At 49.3% G+C, this 17071-nt stretch overlaps 1 protein-coding gene across 1 annotated transcript; it reads left to right on the top strand.

Annotated features, from left to right (window-relative positions):
* The first annotated feature begins 2797 nt into the window (after positions 1 to 2797).
* Positions 2798 to 12391, top strand: CACNG1 (calcium voltage-gated channel auxiliary subunit gamma 1). Its single transcript, XM_066565880.1, has 4 exons — positions 2798 to 3038; positions 9125 to 9199; positions 11312 to 11449; positions 12165 to 12391. Exons 1-4 carry the CDS (start codon positions 2798 to 2800, stop codon positions 12389 to 12391), a joined length of 681 nt encoding a protein of 226 aa, XP_066421977.1.
* Positions 12392 to 17071: the final 4680 nt, after the last annotated feature.

Below are 17071 nucleotides of genomic sequence, written 5' to 3' on the forward strand. Positions count from 1 at the left end.
CAGACCCCACCCCGATCCCAGTGCTCTCACCACACTGGGGCAATGCAGGCTGGGGAGCCCAAACAGTACTGAGGACACCCTGCTTGAAGAAGGCTCTTTGCTGACCTCCCATTTGAGCTGAGAGCAGGGCAGGTGCTGCCTCCCCCTCTCTGGGTTATTCTGACTGGGATGGGTTTTTGCAGAGCAATGTTCTGCAAGCTGGGAGCCACAGAGTGAGGTTAATCTGCTTGTGGTAAATGCTGAGGCTGGTCTGAAAGGAATACAGGAGAGTGCAAGGGCTGGGGAGCAGAGCCAAGTCACCACCCCTGCCAGGGAAAAACCAACACAGTAACTGGGCTTCAGATGCCTCCTCTGGCATTTTCTCCAGAAGAGAAACAGAATTGTGTCCCTCACTTGCTGCTCCTAAAGTGCAACTAATTGCAGCCCTCCCTGCTTTTCAACTGGTCTTCATTAATAATCTGTTTATATTTCATGTGATATCGATTTTTAAATGTGAATATTTACCAGCTGACACGGGGAAGCTGCAGGAACCATTCCCAGAGGATTAGGTATCATGGTCTTCTGGATGTGCAGAAAACTTCCAGGGTTTGCTTTAGTCCTGTGCTCTTCCAGAAATCTGTTTTGTTTCTGCATTTGTAAAATGCCCACAAATAACCCACAAAACACATTTTTTCCCATGGCCTGGCAGCTCTAGGTCATTTTTTGGAGGCTGGGGGGAGTGTTTCACCTTAGCTGCAGTAATGTGAGCTTGGGAAGCCACTGCTGCCCATGCTGGGGCTCACTGGAGCCTGTTCACACTCCCAGCTCCACCCAGCAGTAGGCAAGGATCAATTATTCACTTCTGATTTCACTCCAGTTTTTTCCTGGAAATTAGGAAACTCAAAGCCAAACCAAACCCATAGAACTTCTCCAGAATGAAGGATCTAAATGAGAGCAGAAAGTGTGATTCTTGCCAACACTGGAAGAGGTACAAAGACCAACACCAGTGAAAAAAATTAATGAGTTCCCACCCCTGCAGTCCTTGTAGGTTGTAATTAGTCTAAAGCAGGATCATTAGCACTTGATGTCTCAGCAACCAGAGCCTCACTTTGTGCCCACATTTGCAAACACACAGTCACTTCCCTCTGCTCCACCTGTGGAGTTTGTAGCAACAATGAATTGAAGTTGAGATGCAGCTCCTGAGATCAGCTGATGTCTAGTGAAATTTAACAAGAGTCTACTTCAAAGGAAAAGGCATTACATCTTTAATGCTTTTCTTTTCTGGCTTAAAGTCTGCTCCCTTTAGGTCTTTCTGCTTTCACTCTTGGTTCTGGTTTAAATGAAAGCCTCTAATACCTCTGCCAGCCCCAGCATGGATGTGCCTGTGGTCCCTGGTCCCTGCCTTGCTCCATGTCCCCACTGCCCTCCCTGGTCCCCTTCCCCTCCATTTTTACACCAGGTACCTTCACTCCTGCCCACAATTCCCACATCCCAGCAAGAATGGGGCTCCAGGTGCCATCCTGGGTGCCCACATGTCCCAGTGCCCCACAGGGGTGTCTAAGCCATCCCTGCCGCACATCAAGCAGAGTAATGTTAACCCAAGTCATACTTCAATTACTTTTTTTGGACCAATGTTTTTTAACTTACACTTTATTTTCTCTCCCTTTCCCATGCTCTCCCTACACTTTAATTTCTTGCTCCACATTGTCCTCATCAACCTGAGCTGACACCTCTGCACCTTTATTTTGACATCAAACTGGGGTGTTAATAAAGCAGGACTGGAGTAGCTCTGACATTATCTTGACACAATGATATTTGCAGCTTTCCACTGGCATTTTTTTAACCATTCTTTTAACATTCAGGTACTGTCACCCTCCTCAGTTTGACATCACAATTGTAATGTCACCTCCACAGTGGCCTCTGCACTGACATTACCATCAAATTGGCTTTACAATCAGCTGAAATATCAAAGGGAAGGAAAGAGGCTGGCCCAGCTCCAGCAATCTGGGCTCAAGGCAAGTGAAGTCACTGCTGGAGAAAGGAATGGATGTGTTGGGTGGCTGCTGGAGTTACTGCAGGTATCAAGAGGAACCTGGTTGATAGGAAAGAAAACAAGTATTTGAGAGATATTGAATTAGAAAGAGAAAAAGGAAAAAAAAGACACAAAAAACCTTACAACAAAAAAAGCAAAACAACAACAACAACAAAAATGGAACCCACAAAAAACCCCCAACAACTCAGAACAGTTCAGGTTAATTAAATATTCTTATAATAAAAGCTTAGAATAAAAATAACTACAATAAAAAAGTAATCAGATAGACTAGTTGGCTTATTTTATCACTCTCTGCCTCAGTTCTGGGCTCTCACAGTTCTGGTGGACCTGGAGGCAGGTCCGTGTCTGAGCTCCTGCGAGCCGCAGGCGTGGGGTGACAGAGCTCCAGGGCTATTATGCTGTTTAGGATCAGTCTGCACTCAGGCCCAGCACTACTATAAACACAGATGTTTTTATAACCTCGCTGAAAAGTTAATCATCCTATTAATGCCTATTTCTGGGCATGCTGCAAGTCAAGAGATCTCAGCCCCTGCGCGGCGGCCGCAGCCGCTCCGACGAGCGCCCGCCCGGCCGGGCGTGGGAATCCAAAACAACCCGGGTGGGACGGGGCCGAAAGCTGAGCTGTGCACAGGGAGCCTCCTGACACAGCCCAGCAGCTGCCTGAGGCCCGGCGCTGACATTTCAGGGCTCTCAGATGCGCCAGGATTTCGGGAGCCCTGGCGAATCCCCCGCCGCGCTCGGCCGGGAGCGCCGGTGCCGAGCGAGATGGACGAGAGCAAACCCCTGAAGGTGCGGCTGACGTTCTCCGTGATCCTGGTGGGCATCTCGCTGCTCTTCGCGGCCGTGGTCACCGACCACTGGGCCGTGCTCAGCCCCAGCCTGGAGGAAAACACCACCAGCTGTGAGGCGGCGCATTTCGGGCTCTGGAGACTCTGCACCAAGCGGATTTTCATGCAGGAGCCAGGTCCCAAAGAGAAGAGCTGTGGGCCCATCAGCCTGCCAGGAGGTACGTGAGCACCAGGATCACAGCAGGTTTTGCTTGGGAGGTTGGAGGACACAGCAAAAGAAAATAGGCTCCATGTCCCCGGTGGCAGAAGGAAAACGGGCACTGAGTTTGGGATGGGGTGCGTGGGGCCGTTTTCATGGTGGTGTGCAAGCACACCTCCATGAGTTGCCAATTCCTGCTGGGGCTGCTTTGCTGTGTTGCCTTGGTCTGTTTGTGACCATATTTGTGTCTCCCGTGCAGCAGCGACGGTGGTGGGGAGAAGGGGAGGAGGATTGGGCACAGTGGGAATCACAAAGGGAGATAGGGATGGAGGGAATCTTGCTGAACCCCAGCCAAGGGTCCTACAGGCATGTTGACAGCAGCAGGCAAGAGTGAGGATTTACGGGTCCACCAAACCCAGCTGGATCTTTAGGATTGCCAGATTCATATAATCCCAGAGGAACAGCCATCCACGGTGGATTATGTCTGAGCTGTTCAATAACAGCCATTCCACAAGGCAGGGAGGGAAACGGACCTGCAGGATGGTTTGTCAACTTCCAGACAAAAAAGAGTCATAAATGGAGTTTGAATCAATTTCTCAAGGACTTAGGGAGCCTCCTCACCTCTCACCAGAGGCACCTGCTCCCACACACGTCTCCACCTGCAGCTCAGTCGATGGGGAGGGCAGTGGGCACGGCAGCTTTCCGGGAAGGCTGCTCCATTCCGTGGTTAAAGGAGCTCATTATGTTTTTGCTGATTGCCAAGTCAGCAACATCCACGCCGCTTGCACTAATACACTCCCTCTGTGACTGAGCCACGCTGCTTTTTTAGAAGGCTTATAGGGTACTGGATGCTTTCCAGAACAGAAATAACAGGATTGCCTTCATGTTAGACTCACTGCTTGAAATGAAATATATGTTAACACGTATTTGGAAATTTCCTGTGAAAAATCTTCCTGCTTGGGCTGACTGTATATTGCCTGTATTACTGCAATTCTTTATCTCTTTGGCCAAATTACATGTTGTGAGGAGAAGAGCTGAGCCTCAGCATGTGGATCTGCCTCTAACCAAACTTGGGAGTGTGTCATCCATATGCTTAATGTCTCTCAGGAAGGTACTTACGTGCCTAGAGACGTATTCCTCGCCGCGCGCCTTCCCCCACGCACAGAGAACTCCCACTAAAGGAAAAACAATGGAAATTGGTGGATAAACAGCAAAACTGCACGACCGTGGGGTAAATATAAAACTCATAAATATCCAGCTGTCTGCACAAAGCAGATTCGCAGGCAGGGCACAGGAAAGCAGCCACTATCTTTGACAGACATCAGCATGTGCTCGCACAGACGTTGAATCACATCCCAGCGCCGCATTCCGCCAGGCACAGGGGAACTGGGAATTATGGAAAGGCTGGGCTGGCCCCCACACCAGAGCTGCTTCATCCACTTTTTAAAAGATATTTGGGAATTCGGATGACAGCCTGCATCGTAATCACGTTCCAGAGGGTGAAATTCGCACCTCATTTATAACATAAATACCTTCATCCCTGTTTGAGCCGGGAAAGGATCAGAGCAAGGGGAGGGGAGAGGAGCCCCGGGGCTGGGGCTGCTGAGTGAGGCTGTGGCCGCACGGCTCCTGCTCGATTGATTTCACACTTCTGGGAAGGGATGTCGGCAGGGAAACACCAGGGTTGTGAAACCTGCAGCAGCCAAGAAAATGTGAATGAACAAACGTGCAGTAAAAGAGCAGATGCAGGCGCTGCTTTTCCTGAAAATCATGAGATATAACCAGACATTACTGCCAGGACTGGGAAAGAGGCATCAGAATTTATCACTGAATTAATAACCATTTACCAGTCGCTCCCTGTGGAGGAAATGGATGGCATGATTAACGTTATTTATTAGGTTTTGAGCTCAGCACAGTGCAGAGTGGGGAGGATGACTTGGCTCACAGTCCACAAAGCAGGGCTGTGATTTAGGCAGAGGTTTAAAATTTTACAGCACCCATCCGAGGGTGTTGACAAATTGAAAAGGGTTCAGCATCCTGCTGTAACAAATAAAAAGATCAGGGAGATGGTTGTTAAAACCAGGCAAATTCAGATTAATACTGAGACATTTTTAACTGTGGTCAGTGGGCACTGGGGCATTTTACTACCAGCTGTAAACGCAGTTCAGTGTCACTGCCTGTAACTCTGGTGCTGGTGCTGTGTTGAAAAGTGGCTCCTGTGGTTTGGGCAGCAGCAGGGGACTTCAACAGCTTAAACGGGTCCTTGTGAATGCAGGAACCTGAGCACAGGCAACTGGAGAAGTGCTGGAGCAAATGGGCTGTCAGCAGGGCTCTGTTCCCTGCTACAGGAGACTCACCCTGCAAGACAGGTGTGAAATGAAGCTGCTTGGAGAGACCATCTCCAAAGCTCTGTGTGTGTGTCAAAGGCCTTGTTGGCCAGGTTGGAGCCCAAGGCCTGGCCCCTCCATGGCTCAGCCCTCACCTTAACACATCCTCTAAGGGCCTGTGTCCCAAACTCAGCACAAGTGGAAACCCCACACTAAAACCCAGGATTTTCCAACAATCCACCCTGCCACAAACTCCCCATGCTCTGCCCATCTCAGGTTCCAGAGCAAGGTGGGCTCCAGCCCTTTCCCAGCCTGTCACTCCAGGGCACAGCTGCCACCCGAAACTCTGCACGGCCTGAACATCTCACGGTCTTTCCAGCCTGTCTTTCCCTCACACAGTCTCCAAGTTGCAGCTCCCCAAGGTTCAACCACAGTTCAGTGGGATTGCACTTCTCCTGCATCACTTCATCCAGGAGTGATGGATCTGAGGGGCAGGGAGCAGCAAGGCTGTGAGGGGTGAGGACACTCTGTGATAAAACACACCACAGCCCTGAAGTTTGTGCGACCACAGAGTCCTGGACTGTCCCCATCAGCACCCTGGGGTGACCTCGTGGCAGAGATGATGGAATTGGGGTGGAGACAAAGGAAGATTGCCACAGTGTCTATCCATTATCAACCCCAGTGGAAATCCTGTCTGATATGTAAACGTGCTGTGACATAAATGGGCTTTTCTCTTATTCTTGGTGGCACCAGAGTCATTGCAGAGCCTCAGCTCTGATGAATACCAGACTTGTTGGAACAGATATCCCCAGCTCAACAGAGCATGGCAGCACCTTCAAACTGAAAACAATTCAGCATTTCACCAAAACAGATCTAGCTCCATTTTCCCACAACAAGTGCATTTTCCAAAACCACCAACCCACTTGTGTGATGCCCCTTTTATCATATACTGGCACAGCTTTGCTGAGGGCCATAAGGGACAGAGGTAGCTCCATCTCCTGCAGACAAGTCCAGCTCTGAAAGGTTTATGAGGATGGAGGGTGGGCTGGGCTGGTTTGGCTCCCCTGCCGTGGACACAGAGCTGTGCTGTGCTCATGCCACACCAAGTCTGGATGGCTTCACCTTTGTATGCACACCTGGGGGTTCCTTTGAGTTCAGGCTTTTTAGAGAATTAATGAAAAGCTAAGCCAAACAATCCCAAAATAAAGTGTCCCAGACACAGTGCTCAGCCTCTGCCACCACTGAGTTGCTGGTGGAGGTACACAACCACTGCTTTGAAGCTCAAATTTCACAATTAGAGTCACAGAGGGCTGAGTTCAAATGTATTTCTTCCAGTCATTTGCAAGGATAATAAAGAACAGGTCAGGAGATTCCAGAGCTAAACATTAACCTTGTCTCCAGCAAGGAGAATCTGCAGATGAAATAAAAGTCAGCTTATGAACTTAAGTAGATAAGAGTGTCTCCAAGGAATCTTCCCCTAACAGGCCCAAAAACGCTGCTTTGCAATTACCCATCTCCTGGGAGAGGGAAAATAAATCCTCCCTGAGTCACTAACTCCAGCAGCCACCATTTACATGACAGAAAAAACCCACAAGAACCAACAGGTAGAGCACAGGGATCTTCTGCCAGAGCAATTAATGCTGTAAGGAGCCACTGAAATGCTCCCAGGCAGAAACCCACAGCAGTCTCTGAGTGTCCTGCGCCCAGCCTGGCTCAGGCTTCAGCCTGTGCTTGTCCCAGCCTGGATGGGGACAGGGCCACAACTTCTCCCAGGCTTCCCCCCAGCATCTTCTGGAAGCTGGTGCTAACTTGGTTATTTAACAGAAGAGATGCCCCTAAGGGAAGGGGCCCCATTTTTGTGTTTCAGGCAGCCTGGGCTCTGTTTGCTGGGCCACTGGGAGCCCCTGGGAGCCACTGGGAGTCCCTGGGTGCTGCAGGGGAGCTGGGCAGGTGCTGAGTGTGTCCATCTCCCCAGCCCAGCTCAGCTCAGCTCAGCTCAGCTCTGCTCAGCCCAGCCCAGCCCAGCCCATCCCAGCCCATCCCATCCCAGCCCATCCCATCCCAGCCCAGCCCAGCCCAGCCCAGCCCAGCCCATCCCAGCCCAGCCCAGCCCAGCCCATCCCAGCCCAGCTCAGCCCAGCCCATCCCAGCCCATCCCAGCCCATCCCAGCCCAGCCCATCCCATCCCATCCCATCCCATCCCATCCCATCCCAGCCCAGCCCAGCCCAGCCCAGCCCATCCCATCCCATCCCATCCCATCCCATCCCATCCCATCCCATCCCAGCCCATCCCAGCCCAGCCCATCCCATCCCATCCCATCCCAGCCCAGCCCAGCCCAGCCCAGCCCAGCCCATCCCATCCCATCCCATCCCATCCCATCCCAGCCCAGCCCATCCCATCCCATCCCATCCCATCCCAGCCCAGCCCAGCCCAGCCCAGCCCAGCCCATCCCAGCCCATCCCAGCCCATCCCATCCCATCCCATCCCAGCCCATCCCAGCCCAGCCCATCCCATCCCAGCCCAGCCCAGCCCAGCCCAGCCCAGCCCAGCCCAGCAGGACGGCACAGTCGGGGCTGGCGCCTCTCTGTGTGTCCCCACCAGTGCACCCTTCCAGCCAAATTCCTGGCCAGCAACTGTTCTCCCAGCCCCACACCCCTGCAAAGCCTCGGTCAAATCAGTTATAAATAGCAAGAACACCCTCCACCCTTCCCTGCTGCTGCCAAGGCCCCGGGTCAGCAGCTCCTCAGCAGAGCCTCCCCATCCCGCCGAGGCCCAGGCTGGAAGCTCCAGTGCCAGCAGTGACATTGCTCCCCTCGCTGACCCTCACCAGGCTGAGGAGCAGAAAGGATCGTGGCCATTGAGAGAGCTAACAACTTCCCTCATCCTATACCCCCTGCCCCACAATCCTGATCCCTGCTTGCTTCCTGACCCCCCTACAAACACCCCATACCTGCTGCTGTGCTCATGGGAAGTGCAGACACAGGAACTTCATAAAGCTGCCTCTATGTAACTCTGCTGTCCTATCAAATTAACTTAACAGGCTGCTCTGATGGGATCAAACTTGGATAATGCCTGCCATGAGAGCCTCTCTGCCCTTGGCTCACACAGCGTTCTCTTCTCTGGGCAACTGCTTGGGCTTCAAAAAGCTTTGGTCTTTTTTGCTTTGTTCTTTTTTTACTGACGGCCAAAAAAAAAGCTCTTAGCATCCCTATTTTAGTCAAACACCATGTGCTTTGCTGCATTGCAGCAGCCTCATCTTTGGGACCCCCAGATCAGCAAACCCCCTGCCCCACAGGGCTCTGTGAGGTGCAGGAGGGACGAGCAGAAGGGAAGGGTGGGTGAGGACCCTCCATCCTCCCTGCCTGCACTCCAAGGTCACCACACCCCCACGGGCTGGGTTGGAGCTGCCAGCTCAGCTGTGGGCACAGCAGATCCCATCCCCAGGAAATGCTGCAGCTCTGAGAGGCAGAAACGTGCGATGGCCAAAGACAGAATGGGAAAAATCATCTGTAATTCATATTTTAAGCAGGAGAGCAATCAGCTCTGAGAGGGATACAAAAGGTATCAGAGGGGCTTCAGCCTTGTCCGTGCTGGAGTCTGCTGTCCTCATCTGCTCCCAAGGAAATCAGATCCAGCCCCAGTTCCTCAGTATCACCAAGGGTAGGGAGCCTCCAAACCACTGCAAGCTTGGTACATCAATAAAAAGCTAATTCAGTCTTACTACATTTTATCACAGGCTTCCAAGAGCACAAAATTGAATTTTCTTTTCTCTTTCAGACCACAACTGCTCCTACTTCAAGCACTTCACTCCAGGAGAGACCTCAGAGATATTTGAAGTAACCACCCAGAAAGGTAGGAATGATTCCAAAAGAATATTTTCCTAATGTTGTATGAAGTGATGGGCACACAAGATCTAATGGAAAAGGGTCCCCAAAATGAGGGTTCAGCTCTGGTTCCACTGAAAGCAGCAGAATTTCTAACAGGCACCATCAGCTGGGAAAAATGTGGAAAATACCCTGGACAAGGTCAAATCTCAGCTTCCTGGGGACAATTATTTTTATATATGATCACACCCATAAACATGATTTTACATAAGTTGTCCCACAAATATATAACAATGTCAATACCCAGAAAAACTGCAAAAAGACCTTCCAGCATAAAAATGACTTTACAACATTGGCACTATCCGTGACACTCAGCCTTTGCCATTGAAGGGGAAGATATTAATAAAACCTAAATGAATAAATCATACCCCAAGCAGAGTCTTGACCCTGAAAAGAAGTGCAGAGGCTCTCTGAAGACCATTAGGAATTTTATGGTTCATATTGATTTTATATGAAAGTCATGTAAAAAATAGAGCAATCGATGAATGGAAGGAACAGGGATCCTGCAAAGACATGAACTGTCAGTGTTTACAGCAAAATTGTCTTCCATGGACAAATTTCACATATTTAATAAGTCCAAATATTTTCAGGGCTCTCCTAACGTGCTCCTATCTCTTTCTCAGCCTCTCTTTGGGGACAAACTCCTTCACAGTTTGCAACACAACATATTTACTGTGGGAAATGGGAGCCATTGGATACATTGCATGTATTAATCTGCTTTGCTTCTAGTGGAAATTGTAATGGTGGAAAACCCTAAAGATAGGTTCCCTAAAAAAGTAGCTTCCCAAGACAGGAAAGACAGGAATTTTAACTAGGTAGAAAAGTATATATCTGAGTCACCTGCTTTTGCTCAGTTATCTGCTATCTGATCCAGCCACCTGATCTTCAAAATGCACCCAATGCCTTCAGGGCAATGCAGAAAAAAATCAGGAAGAATTTCTTCTTCAGGGGAAAAAAAAGGTCACAAAGAACTTCTTTTCTTTGGGGCAAAAAGAAAATCTTAAGCCCAGCAAAAGATTTTACAATGAAATGAACACTTTCAGGCAGTTCCAGCACAGAGAAAAGAGAAACATTTAGAAAATGATAATAAAACAGTGATATGAAAAGCAGTGAGAACAAAGAGTAATCTGCTGTTCCCCTTTGCAGAAATAGCTCATTTGGATGGGAGCTAATTAGTAACAGGCAAAAAAATTCTTCATGATTTTGCCTGGGAGATATTTTATTTAAATGGCTTGAAAGGCAAATATCATCAGGCACTGCGATGTTCATGCATGGCTACATGTGTTAAACATTAAACTAATCTGAAAACGAACACAGTATGCAAATGAAGGTTTGAATTACTCAATTAGCAACTCTCCCCCTCCACCCAGGCACTGAGCAGTGCTGGGCTGGGGGGTGTCCAGCACATGGCTTACAAAAACCAGGACTTTAGGGCAGGGTTTAATCCCATGTCCTCAAGAAGCTGGGTTTGTACCGAGCTGGAAATCTCTGTTGTAAAGGCAAAGGAATAAAAATGAGCTGTGCAAACACTTCACCCTTGGCCTGCTGTGCCCACTCAGGTGCTGAGCCCACCGGGCACCGGGACAGCACCAGGCAATGCAGGGGCCAGGGCTCTGCAGAAAGCACAGAATAAAAGCAGAAAGAGCTATTCTAGCTATTGAACCAGTCTGTTTCCTCTGGGAGCAGAGTGTGGGGTGATGGGAGGGACCAGAGCATGGAGCTCAGCAAGGCTTTGACAAGAACATTTCCATGGCAGAGCCAAAGCAGCTCCAGCAGCCCCATACGGGTGGGCTGGTGAGCAAAGGTGCCCTGGGCTATCTTGGGGGATGTTCAGAAAGTGTTTTCCCTCCCTGCTCTGCTTTTATACCTGTTTTTTCTTTTATACTCTGCTTTTTTCACATTCCAAAGATACATGGCCAATACTTGTCCCCCTTATCACTTGAAGGAAATAATCCACCAAAGCCAGGCAGCAGGGGTGCACGTATTTCTCAGAGTGAGCTACTGTAACATCCCCACAGCTGATGGCAGCAGGCTCAAAATGTGCACTATGTCATTTTTGGTGGTTTTTTCCCTTTGGCAGAATACAGCATCTCAGCTGCAGCCATTGCCATCTTCAGTGTTGGCTTTGCCATCATTGGGACGATCTGTGTGCTCCTGTCCTTCAGGAAGAAGAGGGATTATCTGCTGAAGCCAGCATCCATGTTCTACACCTTTGCAGGTACGGGGAGACCCACTCACATTTCTCTGCTTGGTTCATAGGAAAACACAGAGAAACTTTTAAGATAGATCCTGAGGGGACAGAGACACTTCTAAAAATGCCCTGAAGGCATTTTCTTCCTGGCCACAGACCCTGTGTGGTGTGAGAATGTCCTGTTCAGCAGCTGGTCTGTGTTCTCTGCAACCCCCTTTAAAAGTATATTCACTCCCTTCAAGTATATTCACTGTCTGTCCCAGTCTGAACCAGGGACACGCAATATTCTATCTCATTTATTAAAATTCAAACCAACAAAAGAGCTGATCCAGGCCCAAAATACACAACTGTCTCCCAAACACACGAAGACTTCACTTGTACATGAGCCAGGAATATTTGACATGCCACGATGAGTGAAAGACAGAGGTGCAAATTGTCACCTCAATATGAAATCTTCCTCAACCTCTGAAAAAGCTCCCCAGGGAATGCAATTATTCCTCCCCCGCTTTGAATTTCCCATCCAAGCCTGCCTAAAAGATCACACTCAACAAGTCAGTGGCTGACCTCAGTTATGGCAGAGCTCCTGGCAGCTCTGAGCACTGGTTCCTTCAAACACTGAAGTCAGTGACTCACCTGTAAATCTCACTGCAGCTCCTGTATGCAAAACAACAGATGAGGCGGTTAATTAAGGATGAAAAATTGACAGCTGGTTATTCAACCCACTGCTCCTCTCTTCCTTCAGGTCTCTGCATCATCATCTCTGTAGAAGTCATGAGACAATCCGTGAAGAGGATGATTGACAGCAAGGAGACAGCCTGGATCAAGTACAGTTACTCCTGGTCCTTTGCCTGTGCCTGCGCCGCCTTCGTGCTGCTCTTCGTCTGCGGCATCGCCCTCCTCCTCATCGCACTGCCCCGCTTCCCCCAGAACCCCTGGGAGACCTGCATGGATGCAGAACCCGAGCACTGATGGTCCCTGCACCCATGAAAAATATCCAGAAAGTGTTCTGAAAATATTTGTATTTTTTAAAATGTCTGGGTCTCACTACACAATGTGCTCTCCACCAAGTGAGTCATTACTGAACCAAGGCATGTTCGATTGCAATTGTTGCTTTTTTTTCTTTTCCTCTCTTTTTTTTCCCTTTCTTTTTTCTCTCTTTTTTGATTCTTTTTTTTCTTTTTCTTTTTCTTTTTTTAAGAAAGCAGAAAGACCACTTAAGACCATCATGGGTGTGTGAGAACGGCACTGCTCTGTGCCAATTTGGGGCTGCCCTGTGCTGATGCAGTTGAGGGGAAATGTGTGACTGAGACAGCTTGGGCCACAGAGGAGACAGCTTTGTTATGGAGAAGATGTTTGGTGTAGTTGGGCATAGATCCATGAGGGATATCAGGCTTTTATACCTTACTTGGTCAGAGAGAGACACTGTGGGGAGCCAATGTCCCCATTTATGCCACACTCCTTCCCTCAGAAGAGTTAGCTTGTTCCCCCAGGGTAACTTGGAGATCCTTATGCTTTCTATTAAAACGTTAACATTTGATAAAAAACAAAACAGAACTTTGCATAGCATTGGGATTAAAATCTCCCCTCCAAATTTACACCCTGCAGTTCCATTCTTTTAAATCAACTGTAAAACCCACAAAACAGAGTCTTGTGTTCTGCTTAAACTTCAGTGGTGAAGCCAAGAAGTACTGAATATGAAGAGTGATATTTTCCTTTAATAAAAAGCATAATCTTCTGGTAGCATGATTTTCTGGAAAATTATTTTGATGGATGAATCACTTGGCCCATCAGATTCTGCCAGGTCTGGGTGGTGTGCTGGGTGCTGTTTGCTGCACGGAGCTCTCGTTTCTTCCCCATGAACGAGCTTTTTAAAAGCACCCTGCTTTGCTCCCTGCACATGTGTACACAAAGCTCCCTCTCAGGAAAAATCCCTCAGAACAGCTGCTGGGAGGGAAAGGATTCTGCCCGGAGCAGCCGGGAGCGGCAGCCCTGGGAGGGCCTCGCCGGTGCCTCGGGAGCTGCTGCTGCAGAATCAGAGCCCGGGCAGTGCTGGGGATGCTGCGGGCGCTGCTTTGCTGCTGAGAGCCTGCAGGGCTCTGCCACAGCTGCCTGAAGCGCTTTGGGGGCTGGGGGACCCCAGTCCAACCATCAGCAGCACTGGGGGTACCCCAGCCCCACACCCTCACCCAGCCCCTCCAGCCAAGCCCTTTTCTCCCCCACGGTCCCCCAGCACCAAGAGGTGGGGTGTTTCTTCTTTGCTTTCTTTTTTTTTTACAGTTCAATTTTCAGAATCTGTTCAGCATTTTCCCCCCAAGCAGTAAAAAGTACGTGGCTTACAATGTGCTCTTTTTACCTGGCAATTTAAAAATGAGGAGAATGGGGAACTGAAGTGCTCTTCCCTCTGTGTTTAGCTGTCCATAATCTTAAAAAAAAAACAGAATTCCTAATAGAAAAATCTCTGGTCAATTTGAAGAAGTCTGAAATCATGGCATGTTCAACATGTGGAGAAATTCCCCAGCAATCCTGTGCTGGCTGGAGGGGCTGCCCTCAGCCCCGCCATTGGGGTGGGCTCAGCCCCAGCAGCCCCAGCCAGACTCAGGCTCATCTCCATTTTCCCCATCAGCAGAGTGGCAGCAAGAACAGAAGCCTTTTGTGAAATTGCATTAATGTTTTCCAAGCTCTTTGAAGTTGAAAAGCACTACAAATAACACATATATTATAAAGTTTTGGGATAAAGCACTCACTGGTGCTCAGATCTGTGTGAGCTGAAGAGCTCTGCCTGTCTCTCATCATGAGAGACAACTGCAAGTCTTCACGTTGTCACAGAACCACTCTGAAATGCAAAATGGTCTTGAAATCTTATTTTTGGGTACAGAGCTGACATCCTGAATTTGCATTTTCATTGTTCAGGAAAACAGAGGCTAGTTCCTAGGAAGAACCTTTACATGCAACAACAGAAAGGAAAGTGGTCAGTGAAATCACCATGGTGGCTGACCTTGGCTTGGGACATCCAAACCACACAGCAAAGATTAATCCAAGCAGAGCAGCTGGCAGGAACAACAGCCTTCCCAGCTCAGCCATCATCATCATCATCCTCATCATCACCTCAGACATGCCATGGGTTTGGGGACAGGGTCTGAGTTCCTCACCCCACACAGAGCAGTGGCAGGTGCTGTGTCCCAGGGAAGCCCTTCACTCATCCACACCTCTTCTGAAGTGCCACCCCTTTCCTTCAATACCTCTTCTGGGAGAAAGCAATTTCTAGGTGGGTTCTCATCCTGATGGGCCAACTTTTTACCCAGCCAAGATGCCACTCAGTCCCCTTCCTGATATTCAAGAGTAAGATGTGCACATTTCAGAGAAAAATACCCTGGAAGGTCTCACCCATCTCCTGATCTGCCTCATACAAGCCCCAGGGAGGGCAGTGGAAAGATTCCTGGTAAGTGCTGGGCTTTGGCCTGGATCCAAGGTTTTACAGCCTCTCTGGGATCACTTTACTCACGAGGCAGAGAAAACACACAGCTCATGGCATCGAGATCCTACACCCACAGCCAGAGCTCAGGCAGCTCAGCCAGATGCCTCCTAAAGCCCTTAAGACTCACTGAGTTTTATTCTCTTTCTGCTCCAGGCTAAGGCTTTGGGATCATTCCCTGCTCTGTATGGTCCCTGCTAGACTGAGAAGCACATGGATAACTTCATTTTCTTCTTCCAGATATTAAGAACTGCTGAAGAGGGACCCATCCATTAAATCAGTCATTGGTATTCACGGTGGGAAGGGCTCTGCTCCTGCAGCAGGTTTGTTCTGCCAGAGCTGATAATGTGCTTTAAGAGAGTTAATAAAAGTAATTGGCCTTCATAAAGGAAAAGGAATATAATGTTGGAGGGGGAGCTGTAACCAGTTTCAGTTTTCATTCTCTCAGCTGAGCAATTCTCTCAGCAGGGAAGAGCCACCAGAACCTCAGGGATGTACCATGAAAATGTGAAGGAAATGTCCTCACCAGCAGGGAGTCACCAGAGCCAAAGAGGGATGGGAACCCAGCTGATACACATCCAACAGGAGCACTCCTGGGTTTGGGACACAGCCAAAGAACCAGGTGGGAAACAGGCACCAGAGAGAGAGAGGCAAATCACTTTGCAGAACAAGGAACAACCACCAGCCACCACGAAATATTGAGCGTTGGCCGTGCCACTACCAGAGCCAGGGATACCTCCAGGGCAGTTGCCACTCCCTAATCCAAGACCAGTGCCTGTCCCCTTCTCAGAGAGCCCCAGAGAGGTGCCCCAGGGCACTGCCCAAGCCACAGTGCTGAGATCTGGGCTGCTCCAGTCTGCCAAAGCCCAAGTGTTAAATCACAACAGAAGACATGAAGGTTTTTGTTTATGTAAGATTTGCTGTGAGGCGTGGAGAGAATCTGCTTCCCTTGTTTTTAAATGCTGTGCTGTGTGAATTTAATGTGCAGAAAAGGTGTCAGACAAGCAACCCTGAAGAAGAAAACTGCCTGTTTAGCAGCAAGCTGAGCTCTTGAACACCCTTCATCTGCAACGAGGTTCTGCAGGCACAGCCCAGCACCAGCGGGTGGGGGGAGAAGAGCTCAGCACACAAGGCAGCACAGATGGGTGCATGAGAGAGGATTTCACCCAGAAATCCTGGCACACACCTCTATTTCTCCTTTAGTCCAAACCTAGAAAGAGCCAGCACATGCAGGATGCTCAGGTGTTTGATCACCCTGATCAAACTGTTTGCAAAGGCACAGGAATTTACTTTGTTTTTTCACGGATGCCCTTCCACTCGGTGACTTCCTTGCAGCCCTCACCTTTTTCTCCTCACTCTGACAGCTGTGGGAATGATTTCCAGGAAGCCCCAAAGAACTGGGAATTGCCCCCTCCAAGGAGACCCTGGCCCTGCTGCAGAAGGACACTTTCTCACCTGGGCCTGGCAGCTCTTGAGAAGCACACCTGAAACAAGAGGGTCAGAAGTTTGCAGCACTGCCAGCCCTGGGGAGGACCCTGGGGATTCACAGCGAGCCCCTGGGCTCTGTCCAGAGCTGCAGCTGGGCAGTCACATGCCAGGAACCTGACCACAGTCAGAAACTGTTAGAGAATAAACCTCAGCCTAAACTTAATTTAAAACGAGCTTTCTCTGCCCACAGTGGGACAGTGCCCCTTGGAACACTGCATTACTTTATGACTTAACTACAGGAGCATCAGGCTGCTCTGTACCATAAAACACACACAGCAGTGGGACCTGCTCTAAAAGCATCCATTCCAATTATTTCCCCTTTCCATTGTCACCAAGGGACAAAAAAAGAGCATCACAACTTTGTTTTGACTGAAGCAGAGGATGAGACTGTCGTTGCTTTGTGACACTTGATCGATGCTCGGGCTCCACTGAAGCTATTGAACATAAATTCAAGGCATGCAGACATCACACATGCCCACTCTGCATCAGACACTGAGCTGCTTTGCTGCTTTCTTCAAAGGAATGCAGAGCAGGGAATAAACTCAGATTTCTGGACTATTTTCTACGTAATAGAAGCAGCAGCACAATTCTGTTTGGCAAGGCTGCACCCCAGGCTGTGGCTCAGCTTCGTGCCCAGTATCACCAGTCTCACTGGGAGCACCTCAGTGGCTTTACAGCTGGTCTTGTTG

The sequence above is a fragment of the Molothrus aeneus genome, chromosome 26, assembly GCF_037042795.1.
Source record: "Molothrus aeneus isolate 106 chromosome 26, BPBGC_Maene_1.0, whole genome shotgun sequence".
Taxonomy (NCBI): Eukaryota; Metazoa; Chordata; class Aves; order Passeriformes; family Icteridae; genus Molothrus; species Molothrus aeneus.